The following is a 21,286-nucleotide window of genomic DNA, read 5'->3' on the forward strand; positions in this document are numbered from 1 at the left end:
CTTGGGATTTTCTCTCACTCTGCCCATCTCCCACTTGAATGTGCTCGCTCTCTTCTCTGTCCCTTAAAATAAATAAACTTAGAAACAATAGTAAAGAAGAGGAAAGGTTTGAGTTGAGATTATTGAGCTCAGCAGGGCAGGTCCTGCAGGACCTTGTAGAATATGTTAAAAGAGTAATGACTAAATGCAGTCAGTTTTAGCAAGGTATGAGCTGATGAGATTTGTGTTTAGAAAATCAGGATAGTTTGGAGGTGGGAATATGGAGGGAAGTAAAGGGCAAGAAGGAATGATTATTTGATGATACCTCATTTTAAGGTGAAAACAGCCAAGAGCCAAAGGATTAGGAGTTTTAAGTGCCCATTCTGGTTCACATTTTTAACAACTCCGCTTTGATACAACAATAATGTCTGGGCATTACTGTCGCACACCAGCGTGGTTTCTGTGGTTTTGTTTTGTTCTGATCAGTGTGGGAGGAAGAAAATTGGGGCAGAGTTGATCTATTCTTGGGAGTATTGGGATACCTGAATTTGAGTGGAATCCTGTAGAAGGAGGGGGTAAATGGGGCCCCAGTGTGGGAATCTGGATAATGGGGTCTGGGAATACATTTAGATCAGTGGCAAGCTGGCTGACATGCTTGTATAATAAAAATAGGTTGGTTGTTTTCTTGGGCATATGATGACAATTTTGTGATTAACAGTATATACGTGTCTTTCTAGCTGATCATTCTGGCTAGTGGTGGACCTCAAGCTTTAGTAAATATAATGAGGACCTACACTTACGAGAAACTACTGTGGACCACAAGCAGAGTACTGAAGGTGCTGTCTGTCTGCTCTAGTAATAAACCAGCTATTGTAGAAGCCGGTAAGTATTCTCAGTCTCGTGTGCAACATCTGGCAGTTCTAATTTGATTACTTGTTTTAGGAAAAGGGTAACACAACTTGACCTTAATGGGCTGAAACTAGACGGTTCTATTCAGTCTGCAGCCAAGACCGCATTTAAAGTGTATGTGTTGCTTAACACCTGCACTGGTGCTGTTTAAGCCTAGGCCAGTTTAGGCAGAGTTGTTATTACCCATCAAAAATGATGGCTAATACTTGGTAGTTTCTGTTGTGCGTGTTGGTAGCAAAGGAGAGGAATTGGTGGACCAGCCACAGCCTTTTGTTTTTTTATCATGAGGATACAGTTACTCTGCAACTACCCAGCATCAGTTCTTTCTGTAACACACTTAGCAGTATCTACCTGGACTCTCAAACCAAGTTTCATATCAAAACTGGAAGGGGAAAAATATGAAAGCATTTAATAGAAGAAAATACCTGGAATGAAGTGTAGGGTTAGTAACACCTCTTTTACTTGTTGAGAGTAGTTTTATTTGAGAATTTGTGGGAGAAAGGGGCATTATGGTTGCCCAGGATAGCTGGCTGGCACTGAGACAGACAGGTGTGGCTGGATTCATCTAGAATAAGGGGATGAAATTCTGGCCCAGCCGTTCCAGAAATAGGAGTACTTGAGGAAAATGCAGAGTTTTGGACTTAATCAGAATCCTTGGAGTGGAATGACAAGGTTATTATTTTAAAAAGTTAGCGAGGTTATTCTGATGTTCACTTGTGTGTTCTGAAAACATTCAGCACCTATGTCTTAAGCACTGGAATAAGCACGTGGTATATACTAGATAACTAAGCAGATATAGTCCCTATGTTTATTCTTCCATTCTGTTGAGGGTGACAAAAATATGCAAAAAATGGGGGCATTAACAGCTTAGAATGAGTATCAGAGAAGAAAGGAACAGTAAGTAGTGATCAGAATTAAAGGGGAGAGAGGAGCTTCTCTGAGAAAGGGATGTAAAATGAGATTGCAGGACGAGAAGGTACCTATTAGCCATATGAGAAGTGGGGATTAGAGGTTTTCCGGGCAGAGAAAAGAACCCTATGCTATGTCCTGATGGTAAGAAAGAGATTGTTGAGTTCTAAGTGCTAAAGAGGAAGTGTAACTTGAATTTAATGAATAATGGGTGAGTAGCCCAGGACCCAGGATGAGGTTGATGTAGGCTAGGCAAGGGCCATATATTGCAAGACATTTCTAGGCCCCTGTAACATGTATGTTTATTCATGGTTTGTTTTTTTCCTAGCTTTAGAACCACAGATGTAGAATAGGTCAGTTTGCAGTGCTAGGTGGGATCCAAATTCTAAAGGGTTCCTTAAGGTTATGCTAAAGAATTTGGCCTTTGTCTTAGAGATAATGAGAAGTTATTAGTGGCTGTTAAGCAGTGGCATCGCATCACAGTGAGGTGTTTGGATTATTAATATTAACAATGTATGACAGTTTGACCAAAAGCAAGCAGGTCAGGCCACCGAGCTGTGTTACAAACTTCTGTTTTGGTATGAAAAATAGAAAGGATGACTGTTTTGAGGCTTCTGATAGCACCCAAAAATGTAATCACTTGGGGGCTGAAGGGCAACCAGAAGTGATTTGTGGTGGGGAGAACATCCTAAATGGAGCTACCAGAATGAATTGGTTAATTTTTGGAACAAGGTAATTTAAGAAGCTGAGATAGAGTGACTGAAAGGCCAGTAGGTAGCTGGATTATGTATGGCACAGAGATGCAGGGGGAGACGGGGCTAGAGATTTGGGAGTTGACCTCTCAGTGTAGGGGGGGAAGAGGGGGCATGCCTTAAAGTCATCTGCGTGGACTCTTACCGAGACCTGCCGAATGAGCAGGTCTACGTGTTTTTGAAGTCTGCGGGGTATTCTGATGAGACATTTGGGGTCAAATCCACCCTGTTCGTGTGAATAGTAAAGGGAGGGAATGAAATCTGTGAAGGAGAGAAGGTAGAGGAGGGGGATCTAGGCATGGAGCAGATCTTGAGCATCAGCCGTGTGCAGGTCTCTGTTAGTAGCCGGAGCTGCTGGGAGGAAGCAGCCAGATAGGGATGACGCTTGTCTCCTAGGGGAGGTAGACTTACTTTTAAGAGAGACACGAAAAGGGGCACCTGGCTGGCTGGCAGTCGAGCATGCGACTCTTGATCTCCAGGTCATGAGTTCAGGCCCCACCCTGGGTGTGGAGCCTACCTAAAATGAAAAATAAAACAGACCTGAAGAGATGAACAAGGAGACAAGGGAAAGTATCTCACTACATTCGGAAGGGATTTCAGTAGGAGAGAGATGGGTGAAGTTAAGCCAGCGAGTGAGGAATTGAGCGTCCGTTTACTCTCCACCGCCAGTACAAATGCTCTTCCTTAGGGTCCTGAATGGCAGAAGGTTATGAACCGTTGGGTCACACGGTTTGGAGTCCGTCATTTTCATACGGTTCCTGGTAATAAACTGGAGTTCCAGTACCTTTTAGGATTGGTCCTCCTCCATATTTTTGCGCAGATGTCACCTTCACACTGAGGTGACCTAATCACCCTACTTGAAATTGTAGGGCACCCCCCCCCACGACACTCGTGGGGTTTTCTTCCTGATAGCACTTGGCACCATCTGACACACTGTGTAGTTTCAGCTTATTAATTGTATATTTGTTTATTGTCTGCCTCCAGCTAGACCATGAATGAGCTCTATGAGAGAAGGGGCCGTGCCATATTTTGCTCACTGGTACAGCTCCAGCTCAAAATGGTCTGATTTTATTTAGGTGGATATTTTTGAGATGATTGAATGGACGAAAGTAAAATTACGTAAGGAGGAGAGTGGGGATAGAGAAGGCTTTTTCCACATTGGGTGTTTGACAGAAGTTACCACTAGTCGAGGTGAATGGGAAAAGAAGGGGAAACTGAGCGCCATCCTAACAAATGAAAATAAATAAAGGACTTAGAGGGGCTAAGCTTTGGCAGTGAAGAGGGACACCCTCTAAGATTAGAAAAGACACTTAGTGCTGATAGGAATTGCCAGCTAATGGCCATTGCCTTAGATCTTTTTTCATATTCTAGGTGGAATGCAAGCTTTAGGGCTTCACCTGACAGATCCAAGTCAACGTCTCGTTCAGAACTGTCTTTGGACTCTTAGGAATCTATCAGATGCTGCGACTAAACAGGTAAATTTTCAATATGCCAGTGCCTTGGTGATAGAATTAAGATGAATATGTACTGAGCATTTGTTTTTATGTCCATAGGAAGGGATGGAAGGTCTTCTTGGGACCCTTGTTCAGCTTCTGGGCTCAGATGATATAAATGTGGTCACCTGTGCAGCTGGAATTCTTTCTAATCTCACTTGCAATAATTATAAGAATAAGATGATGGTCTGCCAAGTGGGTGGTATAGAGGCACTTGTGCGTACTGTCCTTCGTGCTGGTGACAGGGAGGACATCACCGAGCCTGCCATCTGTGCTCTTCGTCATCTGACCAGTCGACACCAGGAAGCAGAGATGGCCCAGAATGCTGTTCGTCTTCACTATGGACTACCGGTTGTGGTTAAACTCCTGCACCCACCATCCCATTGGCCTCTGATAAAGGTAAACTGTCTGTCACAATAGTAGGTTGCAGAATTGGACATGAACCACCTCTAGTTATTGGATGGTTGTCTAGGCATGAGGGATTAACAAGTACGAATCCTATTCCTTAGTAAATAGGAAGTGTGGCCGGGGTGGGCTTCCGAAGCGTTTGTGAAGTCTGTGCTACTTTCAGGTGATCCCAATAGATTTAGTGTGGTGGGAATTTTAGGCTAAGAAAATGATTTTGTTGAGTTACATGCCCGCTCTTTATTCTTCTTATCTACAGGCCACCGTTGGATTGATTCGAAATCTTGCCCTTTGTCCAGCAAATCACGCACCTCTCCGTGAACAGGGTGCCATTCCACGACTAGTTCAGTTGCTGGTTCGTGCCCATCAAGATACCCAGCGCCGCACATCTATGGGCGGAACGCAGCAGCAGTTTGTGGTAGGTAAATCTTAGCAGTGACACCCGGCTATTTAAAAGGAATGCATAAATTCATGGGATCCTGAACTTCTTTGGTCATTGGTTCCCTTGATCTTCTAGCCTGAGGGGCTGTTTGCTAATGATTTAAAAAAACTGTGACCTGTCCCTGGCTGCAGAGAAGATCAGGAATAATGTGGCCCCTAGTGCTGTTGCCTTTGACCTCTCCTTGCATCGTCAGTCTTACAAAGAGAGCAGGGTGTGGTGTACTGCTGTGGGGTTAGGTGCTTCTTGCAGTGTTTTCATTTAATGCGTACAAAGGGTCACCTTCTTAGGAAGCAGCAGAACCATAGTTTGAATCCAAGTCCATCTGATTTCAGAGCCTCTTATTCCCCATTGTAACATGAGTTTTGCCTGTAAATATTTAACATACCTTTTACTGTCTCTTCCAGGGATGGTTTAAACTGTTTTCACAGACCTAAGAATACTAAGAAATTTCAAGAAGTAGTAGTAGCATTTACCCATAAGCTCAACCTAAAGCTTTCCATGTCAGGTTTGCAGTCTTTAAAAACTAGCTTTGTTACAGTATCTGAAGACACTGTAGAATTTATTCCTCAGAATTTATTTTAAGATTCAAGCCTTCAAAGAGCTTTCTCTTATTTAATTAGGTCACTTTAGAAAACAAGAGCCTAGAGTAGGGGCGCCTGGGTGGCGCAGTCGGTTAAGCGTCCGACTTCAGCCAGGTCACGATCTCGCGGTCTGTGAGTTCGAGCCCCGCGTCAGGCTCTGGGCTGATGGCTCGGAGCCTGGAGCCTGTTTCCGATTCTGTGTCTCCCTCTCTCTCTGCCCCTCACCCGTTCATGCTCTGTCTCTCTCTGTCCCAAAAATAAAAATAAAAAAACGTTGAAAAAAAAAATTAAAAAAAAAAAAGAAAACAAGAGCCTACCAGCACAGATTTTGGGAATCTCTTATTGGTAGTTGTTATGTGTATGCACTCATTACTGGGCTTCGGCTTTCTCCATTCATTACTTTTGGTATTGGCCTGTCTCCATGAGGTGGCTTAAAAGAATGCAAAAGGTACCTTTTATTTTACATCTTTTCTCTAGGAAGAAAGGAGTATCTTGTGTTTTTATAAAAATCAAGTTGTTTATGAAAGCCGAATTCTAACCTTTTTTAAAACTCAGAAACAGGGAAACAGTACTGAACATTTTGCAAAGGCTAACTTCCTTCTTCTTTAAGACTACCAGTCAGATAGTCTTAGAGGTGGTGAGGAGTGGATTTTCCACTTGACAGCTCAATAGAATTTTAGCAGTTGGTGATAAAACTTTGCTAGGTTTTCATGAAATACACATAGATATACAAAAATAGAGGGAGCATGTGGAAGAAAAGCATTTGTCAGTCTGCACGTTACTTTCCCATCTTTGTGTATCTTTATGTATTCCTTTTACCTAAAGTTGGTGTCTTGACTGTCGGAGTACATCGAAGCTGTAATTCCTGTGTGTTGTATGTGTTTGTGGGGAAGGGTACAACTTGGAATTAGTGCCATCAGGAGCCCCCTCCCCCCCAGTGACGTTCAACTTCTTGGAATCCTCCTTCATTCCTAGACTCATTGCAAATTCTGGGGAACTTTGGGTGTATACTGTGAATAATCAGCTTAGGAATTGTGACTCAGAACAGAAAGCCTTTGAAGTTTATAAACTTTAGAGATGAGAATGCCCTGTTTGTTAACCATGTTTCTTTTGGTAGGAGGGAGTCCGTATGGAAGAAATTGTTGAAGGTTGTACCGGAGCCCTTCATATCCTAGCTCGGGATGTTCACAACCGAATCGTAATCAGAGGACTAAATACCATTCCATTGTTTGTGCAGGTATGTTGGTTTTATGTGAGGCAGTCTAGATTTTATGTGTCCATAAAATTTGAGAAAGTTAGGGACCAAGTTAGGGGCAGTTTTTCCTCTACTATCTCCAGTTACAAAATGACAACATGCTCTGTTCATGCCCCTTGCCAGAGCATGACAATTGGAATCTCAGTGTGTAGTGTCCTTTCGGTTGAGTGCATTTTATTTTATTAAAAGTCCCTTTGTTTTTCTTGGGTAGTAGGGGACACACTGGGACTAGAGCCCGAAGAAGAGAGAGACTTCATACTCCACTTCAGGGGTGCTGAGGTTTGGAGGGAGGAGAGCCGGTCACAGTTGCCAGAGCACAGGCGTCCAGCTACCTCCTGGATCGCCCAATCCGGGAGTTTGGAGAAGAGAGTTTGAGGCTGAAATTGCTCTGGAAAACCAGTGCTCCGAGCATCAACCAGCTGCCTGAGGACAGGAAGTTAGAGAATAGGATTTAACACCGTAGCGCAAAGGCCATCTTCTCTCTGAGTTGGGAATACTTGCGCCCCGGTGGGGTGCCTGCCGTGTTCCTCCTTTAGATTTAATTCGGATTTGTTTGTGTTTTTCTCCCCAGCTGCTTTATTCTCCCATTGAAAACATCCAAAGAGTAGCCGCGGGGGTCCTCTGTGAACTTGCTCAGGACAAGGAGGCTGCGGAAGCCATCGAAGCGGAGGGAGCCACGGCTCCCCTGACGGAGCTCCTTCACTCCAGAAACGAAGGTGTGGGTAAGTCGAAACGGAACCAGAACCTTTAGCCGGCGCACACCAGAAAGCCTCAGCTTTTCCTCAGGGGCCTTTTTTCCTCTCCCAGCAACATACGCAGCTGCTGTTTTGTTCCGAATGTCTGAGGACAAGCCCCAGGACTACAAGAAGCGGCTTTCGGTGGAGCTGACCAGTTCTCTCTTCAGAACGGAGCCGATGGCTTGGAATGAGGTAGGCCGTGTGGACGCGTTTCTTCGGTAGCGTGTGGCTTCCCCTGCAAATACTTGTACACGTTTATTTGCCTTGCCTGTGTCCTTGGCTTGAATATTCGTTCTCTGCGCTGCCTTAGCAGCTGCTGAGGAAGAACCACAGCTTGAATCGGCCTATTCAGAACAAACAAGTCATACTGCTTATTGACATTAGAATTCGTGAGGGAGACGGATGAAAAAGTTATCCGGCTAAAGTATCTTTTTCAAAAAGGAATTTTTTCCTTTTAAGGAAAGAGGAACCCTCTTAAATACTGTAGTTGGATGTTAATTTATTGATTCTGTGAATTTGTCTTCAGCATTCGGCCTCATTACAGAGGTGTTCTTAAAACATTAGAACCACCCTGGAAGTTCATTCAGTGATGTTACATAGTTGTACAGTGGATTATAAGAATGGAAAGAGAGCCTATAGATTGTTAGGTTACAAAAAAAAAAAGAAAAGAGAAGAAAAAAGCAGATTGCCAAACAGTGAGTAATTTGTCAGTTGGGCTTTTAATGGGCAGTCTTAACGTGTTCCAACTTGAGCTCTGAACTTCCCCAAGCCTGTTCCTCTCATAGTCTCCTTCCAGCCGTTCAAGCTAAAAATCTTCTTTCATGTAGAATATTCTGTTTGTCAGCAACTCCTGTTGGGGGTAGACACTTTGACGATTGTGTTTACGGTTATATTTGCTTGAAAGAATAAATTAGTGACTATTTTTAGTGCTGTGTGCAATGACAAAACATGCTGCTTTAGGTGTCGGTAGTTAATCTTTGAGGGTAGAGTTTCAAGTATTTCTGTGCGTTCTTTGTTCCTTCTATAATGTGAAAATAAGTGTGTTCTCAAAATATCACTATACCTAAGTTCAGAATTTTCATTTTGCTTCCTTGCCTTGTACCTGTTTATCTAGACTGCTGATCTTGGACTTGATATTGGTGCCCAGGGAGAGCCCCTTGGATATCGTCAGGATGGTATGTGTCTCTTATTTCCGATTGACTCCAGGTCAAGTTAAGGTTCAAGTTAAGCTTTATCAGAAAAGCTGGTTTGCTCATCTGGGAAACCAGCGTTGGCAGGAAAGTAGTGGCAGCAGTTAAAGGCACTTCTGAAATTCCAGAGTCGGCAGCGGTATCTTTCTCAGAGCCTGGGGAATTTTGAGCCCCACAACGAGCAGATGACATTAACAAATAGCCTGTACTGCAGACGCCCAGTACTAGTGACACATATCACAGGTTGCCTTTGTACGTGCTTTTTTTGGTCAGAGAATCTATACATCCATACAGCCCACCCAGGAAGCGAGAGTAGAGGGAACTGTGGCCCCAGGTTCAGATCTGGGGTGGGTCTACATCATTCTAGTGTGGGGGTTTTCCAGAAAACTCATTCAAATCTGGGTAATGGAGATGGAGTGTGGCAGACACTGCGAGTAAATACAGCTCTTCACCTTGTGTTTATTATCTCATCTGGCTTTTCCTAATTATTAGACCACTAAAGCTCATAGGCATCTTCTGTTGGCAGATCTGTAATGTCAGCCCTTAATGTAAAAGTTTCACTGGAAACAACAGCTTGAGTTTTCACAGTGCTTCTGTTTCACTGGACTTTTCAACAGGTAGATTACATCCGCCAGACCTCCTGGCTTTTGCTTTCATCTCTTGCCTGTGACTTCTTGATACTGGGCGGTCACATGCGCAGTAGTAGACTGCTGGCTGTCCCCCTCAGGGGTTTTATGTCTCCGCCGAGGCAAACACAGAATGTTCCGTGGTAAGCTGATGGTGTGGTTAGAACTTGCTGGTCTGCCTCTGGTGGAAACAGACTTTATAGCCCTGTGGGTGGCCTGGCACTGAGTAATAACTTGGTTGAAGAAGCTGAAGAGGCTAGAAAGGCCTGCTTTCTGACCAGCTCGCGGACATCGAAGGCCCAGGCTTCAGTGTTGTTAATGTCTGTCTCCTCTTTCTCTGTGTCCCTTGCCCCTTTTGTTGCCACCCCCCCCCCCGACTCCTGTAGATCCCAGCTACCGTTCCTTTCACTCTGGTGGATATGGCCAGGATGCCTTGGGTATGGACCCCATGATGGAGCATGAGATGGGTGGCCACCACCCTGGTGCTGACTATCCAGTTGATGGGCTGCCAGATCTGGGGCACGCCCAGGACCTCATGGATGGGCTGCCTCCAGGCGACAGCAATCAGCTGGCCTGGTTTGATACTGACCTGTAAATCATCCTTTAGGTAAGACGTTAAAAGAAGCCAGTTTGGGTAAAATACTTTTACTCTGCCTACAGAACTTCAGAGAGACTTGGTTGGTAGGGTGGGAGTGGTTTAGGCCTATTTGTAAATCTGCCACAGGAACAGATACGTACTTTGAAAGGAGATGTCTTGGAACATTTGAATGTTCTCAGATTTCTGGTTGTTAAGTGGTCATGTGTGGAAGTTATTAACTTTAATGTTTTTTGCCACAGCTTTGCAACTTAATACTCAAATGAGTAACATTTGCTGTTTTAAACATTAATAGCAGCCTTTCTCTCTTTATACAGCTGTATTGTCTGAACTTGCATTGTGATTGGCCTGTAGAGTTGCTGAGAGGGCTCGAGGGGTGGGCTGGTATCTCAGAAAGTGCCTGACACACTAACCAAGCTGAGTTTCCTATGGGAACAATTGAAGTAAACTTTTTGTTCTGGTCCTTTTTGGTCGAGGAGTAACAATACAAATGGATTTTGGGAGTGACTCAAGAAGTGAAGAATGCACAAGAATGGATCACAAGATATGGAATTTATCAAACTCTAGCCTTGCTTGTTAAATTTTTTTTTTTTTAAATATCTGTAATGGTACTGACTTTGCTTGCTTTGAAGTAGCTCTTTAATTTTTTTTTGCAGTAACTGTTAGTTTTTTAAGTCTCTCGTAGTGTTAAGTTATAGTGAATACTGCTACAGCAATTTCTAATTTTTAAGAATTGAGTAATGGTGTAGAACACTAATTCATAATCACTCTAATTGTAATCTGAATAAAGTGTAACATTGTGTAGCCTTTTTGTATAAAATAGACAAATAGAAATGGTCCAATTAGTTTCCTTTTTAATATGCTTAAAATAAGCAGGTGGATCTATTTCATGTTTTTGATCAAAAACTTTATTTGGGATATGTATGGGTAGGGTAAATCAGTAAGAGGTGTTATTTGGAACCTTGTTTTGGACAGTTTACCATTTGCCTTTTATCCCAAAGTTGTTGTAACCTGCTGTGATACGATGCTTCAAGAGAAAATGCGGTTATAAAAATGGTTCAGAATTAAACTTTTAATTCATTCGACTGTGTCAGCCTTTTTTTCCTTGTCATTGAATGGTTTGTGAGGATATTTATTAGCTTATTCAGCTTCATCCTGAGGAAAACAAACCTGGTGCAGTAATTTTTAAGGTTTAGTGAAATAGAGCGCCTTACCTCCAGATGGGATCATGTGCCAGGTTCCTTTGGTCCTGGGTTAAACTGCACCAGAAACCTCCGTTCAGAGGCATGGGATGGAGTCTGGGCTACACAGAACAAAACTGAAAACCAGATAAGCTAGGCTTCCCCCACTCCAATTACCATCAAATGGTTCCTGCCCATGAAGGTAATAATGAATTAACTACCTGGATTTGGATTTCAAGCACCTTCACATAATTGTGACTCATGGGGAGAGGGGAATTCCTTCAACTCCACTTTGAACTGAAAAATGAAGGTGGTTTAAGTGTTGATGTTTATCTAAACATAATCGGAGAGACCAGAATGAGCCGCCTTTCACTTGTCTGCCAGGGAATCCTGTCATCCTGGCGGTAGGTCTGACAAGCTTAGTTCATCCTTCAGGGCGGAGTCTGTAGACCTGTAAAGACTTGTGTTTTGGTCTTTAAAAAGAGTGAAAGTGTTTTGTGCTTAGGGAGAGCTGTTTCTGAGTTACCGCGCGTTTTCATTTAAGATCATGGCTGTTAGATAAACATTTCACTTCCTCTTTGTTGAAGTTCTGTGTCTAAGTTCGCATTTAGACCGTGGTCTAAAATGCGATTGGGATTGGAGAGGAAATCCCATACCTGGTGAGGTGGTTGGTTTCAGGTTCCTTCCAGTTCGTGACAGAATCAGGCCAGTATTGCAAGCAGCTTAACATAGCACAGCAGGGGGTTTCACTTACAGAAATTCTTGAAATCAGAAAACATCTTCAGAACTTTGACATCATTATGGTTTTGAAGTTCTATTTAAAAAATGGAAAGTTAATCTAATTCAGCCAGGTGGTTCTGCAATGTATTTAGAAGTACAAAGGGCCAAAAAAAGCCAAGACACAGGTGAAGAGTGAGACGGAAGACTCGCTGTGTCCGCGGTCACGGCCTCAGTGTAAGGGTGGAGACAGGGATCGCGTGCTGGCACAGAGGCAGACAGAACACGGGACAAGTGTGATCTGTAGACCACGAACCGTGCTTCAGAGGTAGCGCTGGAGGTCAGTGTGAAAAGGAGGGACTGATAGCCATTCGGAAGAATCGAAAATACAGGGGGGGAAGTGCATGACCGACAAAATGCCAAGATTTTAGAGACGAGTAGGATCAGTATTGATGAGGTTTCTTTCGCCCCGCGCCATCGTGGCTTGGCAGAGTGCTGCGTGGCAGGCAGCCGTGTGTCCCGTGGTCGCCGTGTTCACACACGAGAACGGCCTCGCTGCAGCCTCACGGCAGTAGGTGTGCGTTGCCAGCACGATCGCGAGAAGTCACAGATGCTGCGCGACTTCGTTGGCGGAACGAAAGGGCAGACTGTTCCGAGGAAGTCACGCGTGGATGGATGGTAAAAACAGCAAGGAAGTGATTGGATTACTGCAAAAATCAGAATAGCGGTTACCTGGGGGACAGGGATGCCTCAGACACGTGGTCCCATTGCGGGGACTGCCACTAAGCTGAAGAAGGAAGCTCTTCCGCGTCGGAGATGTCCTAGATTCTCATCTGATTATCTGAGTTCTTGACAGTGAAAGATCTTACAATAAATATGCTCTTCAATTTTTGTTTCGATATCTGTAATAAAAACGGAAGGTCTGAACTGTGCTGTTTGGTTTATAAAGTGGATCGCGCCCTGTTGCTGGCGGTTGTCCCCATGGGTGGGAACTGAACTGCCTTCCCTCTCCTGGAGGGGATCACGAGGGTGTGGGGTGGAGCTGAGAAGCCATGTCCGGCTTTTCCTCCTCCATCGGTGGCCTGGCCGCGGGGAGTCCTCGCCCCTCCCTCCCGCCCCCAGCACCACCTGCGCAGCCAGGGGCCCGAAGTGGCATTTAAGGGACCAGTCCTCCTTCCAGGCCTCGTCGGGACTCCACACCGCCCCGGTCCTCCTCCTGGGCCGTGGCTTCTTGCTTCTTGTCCCTGCACTTCCCCTCCTCAGCCCCCCGGAAGCCTGAGACTTTCGGGGCCTCCTAAACTTTGGTCCCCGGCCCTCTTCCTGCCACTCCTTCCTGAAGCTCCTGCCTCAGCCCCTGCACACACGTATACATACCTATACACACACACACACATATATACGTACATACACGTACGTACATACGTACATGGATCTTGCCACTGTACTTTGCTGTCGGCAGGGGAGGGAGAAGAGGAATCCTGCTTCGTGCCGAGACCGGAGAGGCCCGGTTCCTCTCTCACCCCAGAGCCCCTGGTTTCTGAGCGGCGTCACAGGGACGGAGCTGCAGTCCCTGACTTCTGTCTGCAGTCACAGAATTGACCCGAGAACCTCATGAGGCGGCCCGAAAAGCCTCACGGTAACGTGGGAAACACGAGCTAGGAGATGAGGCGAGTGTGCAGAACGGAGCGAGGAGATTCTGTTGCTGCGTCCTCGAGACCCCCCGAGGACTGCTCCTCTCCGGACCCCTGTGGCCAGAGCGCGCCCTTCGCAGAGGGACGGCCCCCGGCACCTAGGCACCTACTCTAAGGCCGTAAGTTAAGGCAGGGTCTCGAAGCCCCGGGCCTGCCGGTAACGGAGGGAAAGTCAGCCCCTTCCGCGTGCAGCCTGGTCCCTCCTCCCCTCCCTGATTTGTTGCTCTCCAGCCGGCCGTTCACCTCTGCAACTGCAGTGACACCACCTGCCCCTGAGGGGGCTCAAGTGGCGGTTGTAGCCACTTCGAAAGCAAACAGAAGCACGAAGGCAGCGCGAAGGAGGACCAGTAGGTGCCCGCGTCCGGGCCCCTTGCCGTTGCCGGAACCCCGAGAGCTCTGATGGGCCCGCAGCCAGGGGCCTGCTCTTCCCTTAGAACTGGAGCCAGCCTGCGGAGCCGAATGTGAGCCTGGGGGCCTCACACGGGGAGGGCAGGGAGGGGCGAGGCCTCCTGCCCGCCCAGCTGAGCCTGTTCGCGTCCCCTGCGCCCGAGCTCGGTGGGACCAGGGCCGCTGCTTTCCGGTTGGCACCTTGATGAGGAGGATAGGATCCCCCCGATTCCAGGGTGGCGGCCTCCCGTCGGTGTGAAGCCCGGCGTGGGCTCGCTCTAGTGCCCCGGCACCCCGGGCCGAGTGCCCTCGGCAGAGCGGGAGCCCCGCTCTCCTGAAAAAGGCAATGCCGAGAGGCTCCGGGCCAACGACGCTCCACAAACCATTCTGGAACGTTACAACTTTGTTTTACCTTAAACAGCAAAGACTCCTCCCTGCTCAACTAGAAAGGGGAAAGAAGAATCTTCCGGTGCCCCGAATTAACCTTCTGGGAAGACTCCAGGCACACAACTCCAGGGCCGTTCCCCTGAGAACCGAACCAAGGGACAGAACAGATTTATTTCCTGGCAAAACAGGGAGACCTGCGCCTGTTCCCTGGACCCGGCAGGCAAGGCCGCTGGAGCCGAGGCCGGGCCTCTGGCTGCACCATGGGCTGCTCCCCCGCCCGGGAGCACAGGCGAAACGAGCGGGGCCAGGGCCACGCGGGCACACAGCCTGAAGTTGGGCACATCGCCTGGGGCTGCCCCCCCACGGGCAGTAAGTAGGCTGGGAGAGATGGAGGGCGACCGCCTGCTCCTGGGGTGCTCTTGCACCCCAAGTACTCACAGCTCTAGCTCTGGGTTACCCCCGTGGGGGGCGCGGAGGCTGTGCAGTCAGGGTCCTGAGTTAAACCAGACCCTGGGGCCTCGGACAAGTGGACCGGCTCCTCCGAGCCTGTTTTCTCTCAGTTACGAGATGAAGCCAAGGCGGCCAGCTTTGTAGGTGGTGGCGGCGATTAAACAAGGTAACCGACATACGCTTTTGATGGAGTTGGGCCGAATGGAATGGGCCAAGTGGAAGCTTGGCCAACCACCCAGATCGCTGTGGCAAAGCGGGGCCGTTGGTGACCACGTGGCCGGCTTCCTGTGATGCAGTAGATGGGGCCGCCTGTGTGCCCACGTGGCTACCATTTGTGCTTGTCCCGCCCATTCGGCCTGCGTGCTGGTTGCCGTCTGGGACAGACTCCCTCCCGTCTGGGCTCGGGACAGTGTGGGCTCGGGGGGGGGGGGGGGGGGAGAGGTAATCAGTAGGAGTTGGGATCGAAATAGAATCCTCCCCCCCCCCCCACCCCGTCATGACATCCAGACAGGCAGACCTTCAAAGAGGCCAGGGTTCCTCGAGTTTTTTGCATCCTTTACGCAAACACTCACTGCCTGCCCGTTGGCGGAGCCTTGCCCGGTCCTCCCCAGGATTCTGTAAAAGCGGGAGGACGACAAGAGGCTAAAACTAGCTTCCAAAAAGGCCTGCTCTGGAGCTGTGGCTGGGAGAACCTTCATGCCTAGTCCTGTCTTTTAAATCTTATCTGGAGGAGAGAGATGCTCACAGATGCCGGAGGCTGAGGACCATGGCTTCTCATCTACTTGAGGAGCGTGGGCTGTAGAGGAGGCCTGTCCAGGCCACACAGAGGGGAAAGAACAATCTCGAATAGCTAGCAAACCCGGGGCTCCCAGACGCATCCCACAAGAATGGAGGAACCGCTCCGTTCTGAGAGGGTGTCCGAGGGCCCAGAGTCCACGAGAACACCTCGGCCTCAAGGGTCTGGGTTCGGCTGACTTTATTAGGTCCAAAGAGAGCCACGGGTGGCGGTGTGGCCAGCGTGTGTAGCCGAGGGCTGGTGCTAAGTGCCTTCTCGCCTGGTGTCCAACAGCTGGAGGATTTCCAGCGCCAACGAAGCCACCACACTGTCAGCAGACGAACTGTGGGAAAAACCAAGGTAGAAACACTTAGCCGTCTCCGGGGGAAAACAGCCCCTCTTCCAAAGGGGCTGGCCTCTCTCGTACCTGAGTATCTGCTGGTTCGTAAAACTGCCCTCGTGCATCATTTTGAGCGGAAACGGGATACTCCGTCTCCGGGGCCTCAGCCCACGGTCCCAGAGGGGCTCGGAACTGGCCGCGCCGGCACCCCTAAGCCAGGCCTGAGCGCCCGGCCCCGCCATCCAAACCACTTAGGCCGCGTGCACGGACACGGAGCCGTGGGGGTGAGTCAGACGGCAGCCCGACCCTGCCTAGCCCGGATCCCGCAACGGGCCTGCCCACGGCCGGCCTGCAGCTGACTCGTGCGCCCGGGCCCAGATCCCAGACCCGCTCCAGACGCTGGTTCTCCCTGCTCCTTTTCGCCACTTCCTGGCCGATCAGCCGGGAGGCTTTGGGTTTCTTACCCTCATCCGTGTGGATGTGCCGTTCAGAGCTTAAAATGGCAAGTCTGTTGAATGAGACACATTTAAACCCGCGCCTTAACAACGGTTAGCGAGGAGAAGAATGACCTGTAGCACCGCCCTGAAGGATAAAACTAGTTCGTGGCAGACCCTCACCTACACAGAAATAGGGCTGTTGCCAAATAACCGGGGGCGGGCGTGCTGCATGAGCGGTGGGTCGCCGTGGCCGAGGGCTGTGGTCAGGGGACGGTGCCACGCGTTCCTGCTCCGCGCATCAAACGTCCCAAGGGACGGCAAGAATGCGTTTGAACTCAGCCTGATCCCGGCTGAGTCAAGGCCAGTCTGGCAGAGTCCTGCCGTCCACCCTGCCCACCAGAGCAGCCCAGGGGGGGACCCGGGGACTGGCAAGGAGGGGACACCGACCTCTGACAGAGCCACATCAGGACCAGGAACACGGCCATCCGCTCGTTCTTGGTCAACATGAGAAGGCCTTTTCTGGTTGGCCATCTGGACGAAGCCCAAATAAGACACCTTCGTGGCAGCAACCTCCCTAACCCAAGATGGAGGTCTGCCTGGTGTAGACATTTCAGTTGCCGGAGTGCTGGGCGGGTGGGGGTGGGGGGAACGGGACACAAGAGGCGACTCGCTTCGTGGTGCACTGAGCCGTGTTTTGGCGCATTTGGTCCAAATTTGGGTCCGGCTCTGAGGCTGTGCTGGCCTTGGCCTAAAGGCACGGAGTCCCCTGTTGGATGAGGAGTCCCGCAGAGGCAGGCACTGGAGAGGACGGGCTCTCGGGGGCTCTCCGCTCAACTCCTGTCCACCCGGTGGCTCTCCCGGGCCCTCCGGGGCACACGTCTGTTCGGAGTGGCTTCCTGACACACGAGGCCAGGTCCCTGGGGACACGTGCCACGTGCTCCTCACAGCAGTCTTGCAGGAGGCCTGCGGCCCAGCCCGGGGAGTCACTGTCCACGTCTCATGCCACAGGGTCCCAGCAGGGCAAGGAGGCTCCCCACCCCCGGCCGAGCTAGCCGGTCCTTCCCCCTCACCTCACAGAAACCACGCACAGCCTCCCTCTTTGGCTTAAACCTGAGAGCAGGACCCGGGTAGTCTAGGAGACGGCGTCCCTTGTCCACAGACCGCCTCTCGGCAACACCCCAGCCACGCATTTTTCTTCAAATTAACACCGAACCCAGAACACCAGGAAGCAGAATTCAGAGAACCCTGTGGTTGTGAAAACCAACCACCGGGGACGCCAGCACCCGTTCCCCGTCTCGCGTGCCTAGTGAAGGCCGGGTGCCCCCTAGGAGGTGGATCCCTCTCCCCAGGCCCGGGAGAGCGGCTGAAGCTCAGGGGACCGTGGCCCCCGCGACCTCAGGCCACCTCCCTCAGCTCTGGGGACGAGGGCCGGACCCCACGCCAGGCTCTGGCACAGTCACGCGCAGTGAGCGGGTAACACAGGCCCGATGAAGGATGGATGCTTGGGGGCAGCTTTCCTCTTATTCCCATGTCGTTCTTCTTTGGTCAGTTGGCATCAACAGCTCAGATCAGAGGAACAACTCGTAAGCACGCCCCCCCCCTCTGCCCCCACCTCTCAAGTTCAGGGTGTGTGTGTGTGTGTGTGTGTGTGTGTGTGCGTGTGGTGTCATCGTGGGATGAACCCTCCCTTTGGCCCTTACTCTACCACTCTTACAGGTGGAGGAGGCCACCTGTGCACAAGGGGTGACTGCCTTCCTCGCGAGGTTCATCCCATCCCCCCGGGCGTCCCTTCCCAGCTCTCTTCCCTATAGATGGGAATATTCCCCCCCCCCCGGCAGGGCTAAGACATTCTCCTTTCCTCCCTCCCCCTGCTGATTTCCCCACCCCCCCCCCACCTGCCAGTGGGGGATACCCGGGGGGGGGGGTGCAGTGGCATGGCGGCCCCTCCCACACTGGCAATGACAGGCTGGAAGGTATGGGTCCTGGTCCTCGGTCTACTTACCCGCCAGCGGCGGCCAGCCCCTCCAGAGCCCGCAGGAGGCTGCCTGCATCCTTGAGATTCTCCAGATGCTTCTCATTGGATGTGACCTTCGAGGGAGGGAGAAGAAAGTGGTTGGCCAGCCCATCCCTGACTCAGGCCCCACTGGATAGGCACCCTGAGTCTCGGGCTACTGGTGGCATTAGGGAGCAGGCCCTGAGTCCCCACCCCCCAGGGCACTGCTGAGCGGGGCACTAGAGGCAGACAGTGGTGGCACCTGGGGGTGAGCATGACAGAGTCTGTCGGGGCTGGAGACATGCCGGGTCGGGGTAGGGTGCCTTCCATTGGGCCCCTCGGGAGTGTTTGTGTTCTGGAAGCCTGAACTTCCGACTTAAAGTGATGACAAAGGAACTTTTCCAGTTGTCAGGGCCAGGACTCCTTGGGACCTTGAGTCCAACACAACCTTGTTCATATGGACAGAAGAATCACAATTCTGGTTGCCTGGAGATCTGGGGGGCCTGCGGGGGGAAGGACTAATAACCAAACCTGGGTACACACCCCTTCCCAAGTACCCTAAGGAATGGGCCCTTGCTCATTGCCATGGTCCTGGGAAGAAAAGGAAAAACATGTGGGGATCTCTGACTCTCTGGTGCCTATGAGCCGAATCACACACAACCTAGGCTTCCAGAGACTTCCTCTGAAAGCCCTCCAGAAGAGTGCATGTCCGCAACACAAGAAGAGGCTTCAGGAATGAACCTCGGTCCTAGTATTAGACTGGCTCCTCTTAATTCAACGTTTGTGTCCTATTGTTATTTAAAAATATTTTATAAACGCTTGCACGGTGCTTTACCTTTCGGAAGGCCCTGCCGTCTCCCGTCCACTCTCTCATCTATTCTTTTTATTTATTCACCTTGCAACGCAAGCACACGGCATGCTTTACAGACGAGGTAATGGAGGCTGGGCGAGATTAAGGGGCCACAACAGAGGTGAGGTGCACCTGGAGCCTGATCCTAATCCCACCATGAAGCTGGAACCGGGCTGCCCCCCGCTGCCCCCCGCTGCTCAAGTGCTCCTGGTCTTTCCACTTGATCACAGTGACCGGGGCCAGATGATCCCCTCCCCAGTTCGCAAGAAGAGGTCAAACATTTCTTAATCGATCACTCATGGTGACCGGAAGGCCGCGGGGGTAATTAGACCTTAACACGGACTCCAAATTACGTGTGAATGAATTTGCACTTCCACGGAGATCCGTTCCCACCCGCTGGGTATGCCAGCTACCAGCAGCCAGCTCAGTTGCATCAGGTGTGGTTTCTGCAGAGGTTTGCATCTTAAAAGAGCCGCATGTAAATCTGTTCTGAGATTACACCCACCTTGATGCGTTCAAAGGCTGCTATTTGAAAACAGTCAGCTGTAGTTCAATTCTGTCTGAAGTAAGCATAAACTTGTACTAAAGGGGTCTTCAGTGAGGCTTCCCACCTGGTTTTTCTCAAAGTTGCCACATACAGCTCAGTTGAACTATATCCAGAATCGCTGCCTTATCTGTACTGTGGGCCCGTGTGCAGAGGCCCCACAAGTTGCAAAGAAATTACAAGACTACCTCTGCCCACGAGGCTCACGAGGTGAGTTAGAAGGTGCAAATAGAAAACTACAGTGAGAATTAGGTGATCAAAGGAAAAGATCAAAATAGCATCATGTGCAGCCGACATAAATGTAGCCATAAACAAATCCAAAAGAATTAACTGAAAACTATGTGATTGGGCCACTTCATTGAACTCTTTCTTACTAACAACATCAGTTGTCCTGTATGTAAAGCTGAGTTAATTAGAAAATAAGGGTTTTCAATAATATCAATCGGAGGTTCTAGTTCTGGCTGGGTAAGACGGGAAAAACACATGCCACCCTTTCTCTCCCTCTACATGTAATTATAAAACCCAAACTATAAAACGCACAGCACAGTGATTTGGGACACTGAAAAGTAAATAGCAGCAGGCAGACTGGGGAAAGGCACTAGACTCTAAACACCACTCAGCTGGTGGTGAGTTTACCACTTCTTTCCCTCCAGTACAGCCTGGATTGAAATCAGCAAACCCAAACCATGGAAGTGAGCACTGTGGGGCAGAAGAGAGAGCTCTGGGGCAAGCCAGGCTTGAGAAGTGGGAAAGGAAACTCCCAGACGCTCACAGAGAGCAGATGAAACCTTCCAGGTTCTTTTCCTTTCCTTTCCCTCAGTTCTCTTGTCCCAGGTCCCAGGAAACTCTGCAGTGGCAGTGGCAGCAACAACAACGGCCAGAGACAGGAGCCCCAGGCGGCCCCTCTCCCCCTAAACGTGACAGTTGTGGAAGTGAGCAGTTTCTGGCCAGAGAATGGGAGATGCAAGGAACCAGAAAAGTACTGGGGAGATAATGAATCCGGAAGACCTCAAGAAACAAATCCCATAAAATTGTCTATAAACTCCTAGGCTCACCCTCAACCTGTGCGTGCATGGAACTGATCCAAATGGCATACCAAAAACTTAAGGAACTGAGCTAATAAACCACTGTCCAGATCCCAGACTGACTCCTAAAGGACAGACACATAAGATAGGTCCAAAGAGCATTGCAAATGCTTTGAAACTAACTTGGCATTGAAATTATTATTCCAGCCTTCAACCTGATCATAATCACCATTCTGTATAGAGTTCCAACTAGACACAGTGTCTCATAATATTTAAAATAGCCAAGATAAAATCCAAAATTGTTCAGCATACAAATAACCATGAAAATCTCAACTCACATGAGAAAAGACAACAAAAGACAATAACAAGATGACACAGATATTGGAATTATCTGACAAAGACTTAAAAGTGTTATAAAAATGCTAAAACAAGTAATCACTAATGCTCTTGAAACAAACATTAAAGTAGAATGTAACACTCTTAAAACAAGTATTAAAGTAAAGCAGTATTGGAATAGAATGTAAAAAAATTAGAAGATATAAAAAATAAGCAAATGAAAATCTAGAAAAATAGAACCCAAAATTTTTAAAAGCCATGCCAAATGGATTCATTAGCATAATGGAAAGAGGCAGTGAA

The 21,286-nt window shown here is 49.0% G+C and overlaps 2 protein-coding genes across 3 annotated transcripts in view; one reads left to right on the forward strand and one right to left on the reverse strand.

Annotated features, from left to right (window-relative positions):
• Positions 1 to 10,955, forward strand: part of CTNNB1 (catenin beta 1) — a 40,222-nt gene extending 29,267 nt beyond the window's left edge. Inside the window, exons 7-16 of one of the 2 annotated variants that reach the window (XM_047098679.1) lie at positions 717 to 861; positions 3,921 to 4,024; positions 4,103 to 4,441; positions 4,707 to 4,865; positions 6,588 to 6,707; positions 7,297 to 7,447; positions 7,533 to 7,654; positions 8,577 to 8,637; positions 9,665 to 9,885; positions 10,191 to 10,955. In XM_047098679.1, the coding sequence (XP_046954635.1) occupies positions 717 to 861; positions 3,921 to 4,024; positions 4,103 to 4,441; positions 4,707 to 4,865; positions 6,588 to 6,707; positions 7,297 to 7,447; positions 7,533 to 7,654; positions 8,577 to 8,637; positions 9,665 to 9,873 (1,410 nt within the window). In that variant the 3' untranslated portion in view covers positions 9,874 to 9,885; positions 10,191 to 10,955. The remainder of the gene's footprint in view (positions 1 to 716; positions 862 to 3,920; positions 4,025 to 4,102; positions 4,442 to 4,706; positions 4,866 to 6,587; positions 6,708 to 7,296; positions 7,448 to 7,532; positions 7,655 to 8,576; positions 8,638 to 9,664; positions 9,886 to 10,190) is intronic. The other variant, XM_047098680.1, reaches the window with a different exon arrangement.
• Positions 10,956 to 15,677: 4,722 nt separating this feature from the next.
• The window catches only part of ULK4 (unc-51 like kinase 4), a 566,226-nt gene continuing 560,617 nt past the window's right edge, over positions 15,678 to 21,286 (reverse strand). The window contains exons 32-33 of the mRNA XM_047099606.1: positions 18,241 to 18,326; positions 15,678 to 15,804 (exon numbers count right to left, since the gene is read on the reverse strand). Coding sequence (XP_046955562.1) covers positions 15,726 to 15,804; positions 18,241 to 18,326 — 165 coding nt within the window. The 3' untranslated portion in view covers positions 15,678 to 15,725. The remainder of the gene's footprint in view (positions 15,805 to 18,240; positions 18,327 to 21,286) is intronic.

Source organism: Lynx rufus, unplaced genomic scaffold (assembly GCF_022079265.1).
Source record: "Lynx rufus isolate CCGP_SWC_20201006 ecotype Redwood Valley unplaced genomic scaffold, mLynRuf1.p SCAF_5, whole genome shotgun sequence".
Classification (NCBI taxonomy): domain Eukaryota; kingdom Metazoa; phylum Chordata; class Mammalia; order Carnivora; family Felidae; genus Lynx; species Lynx rufus.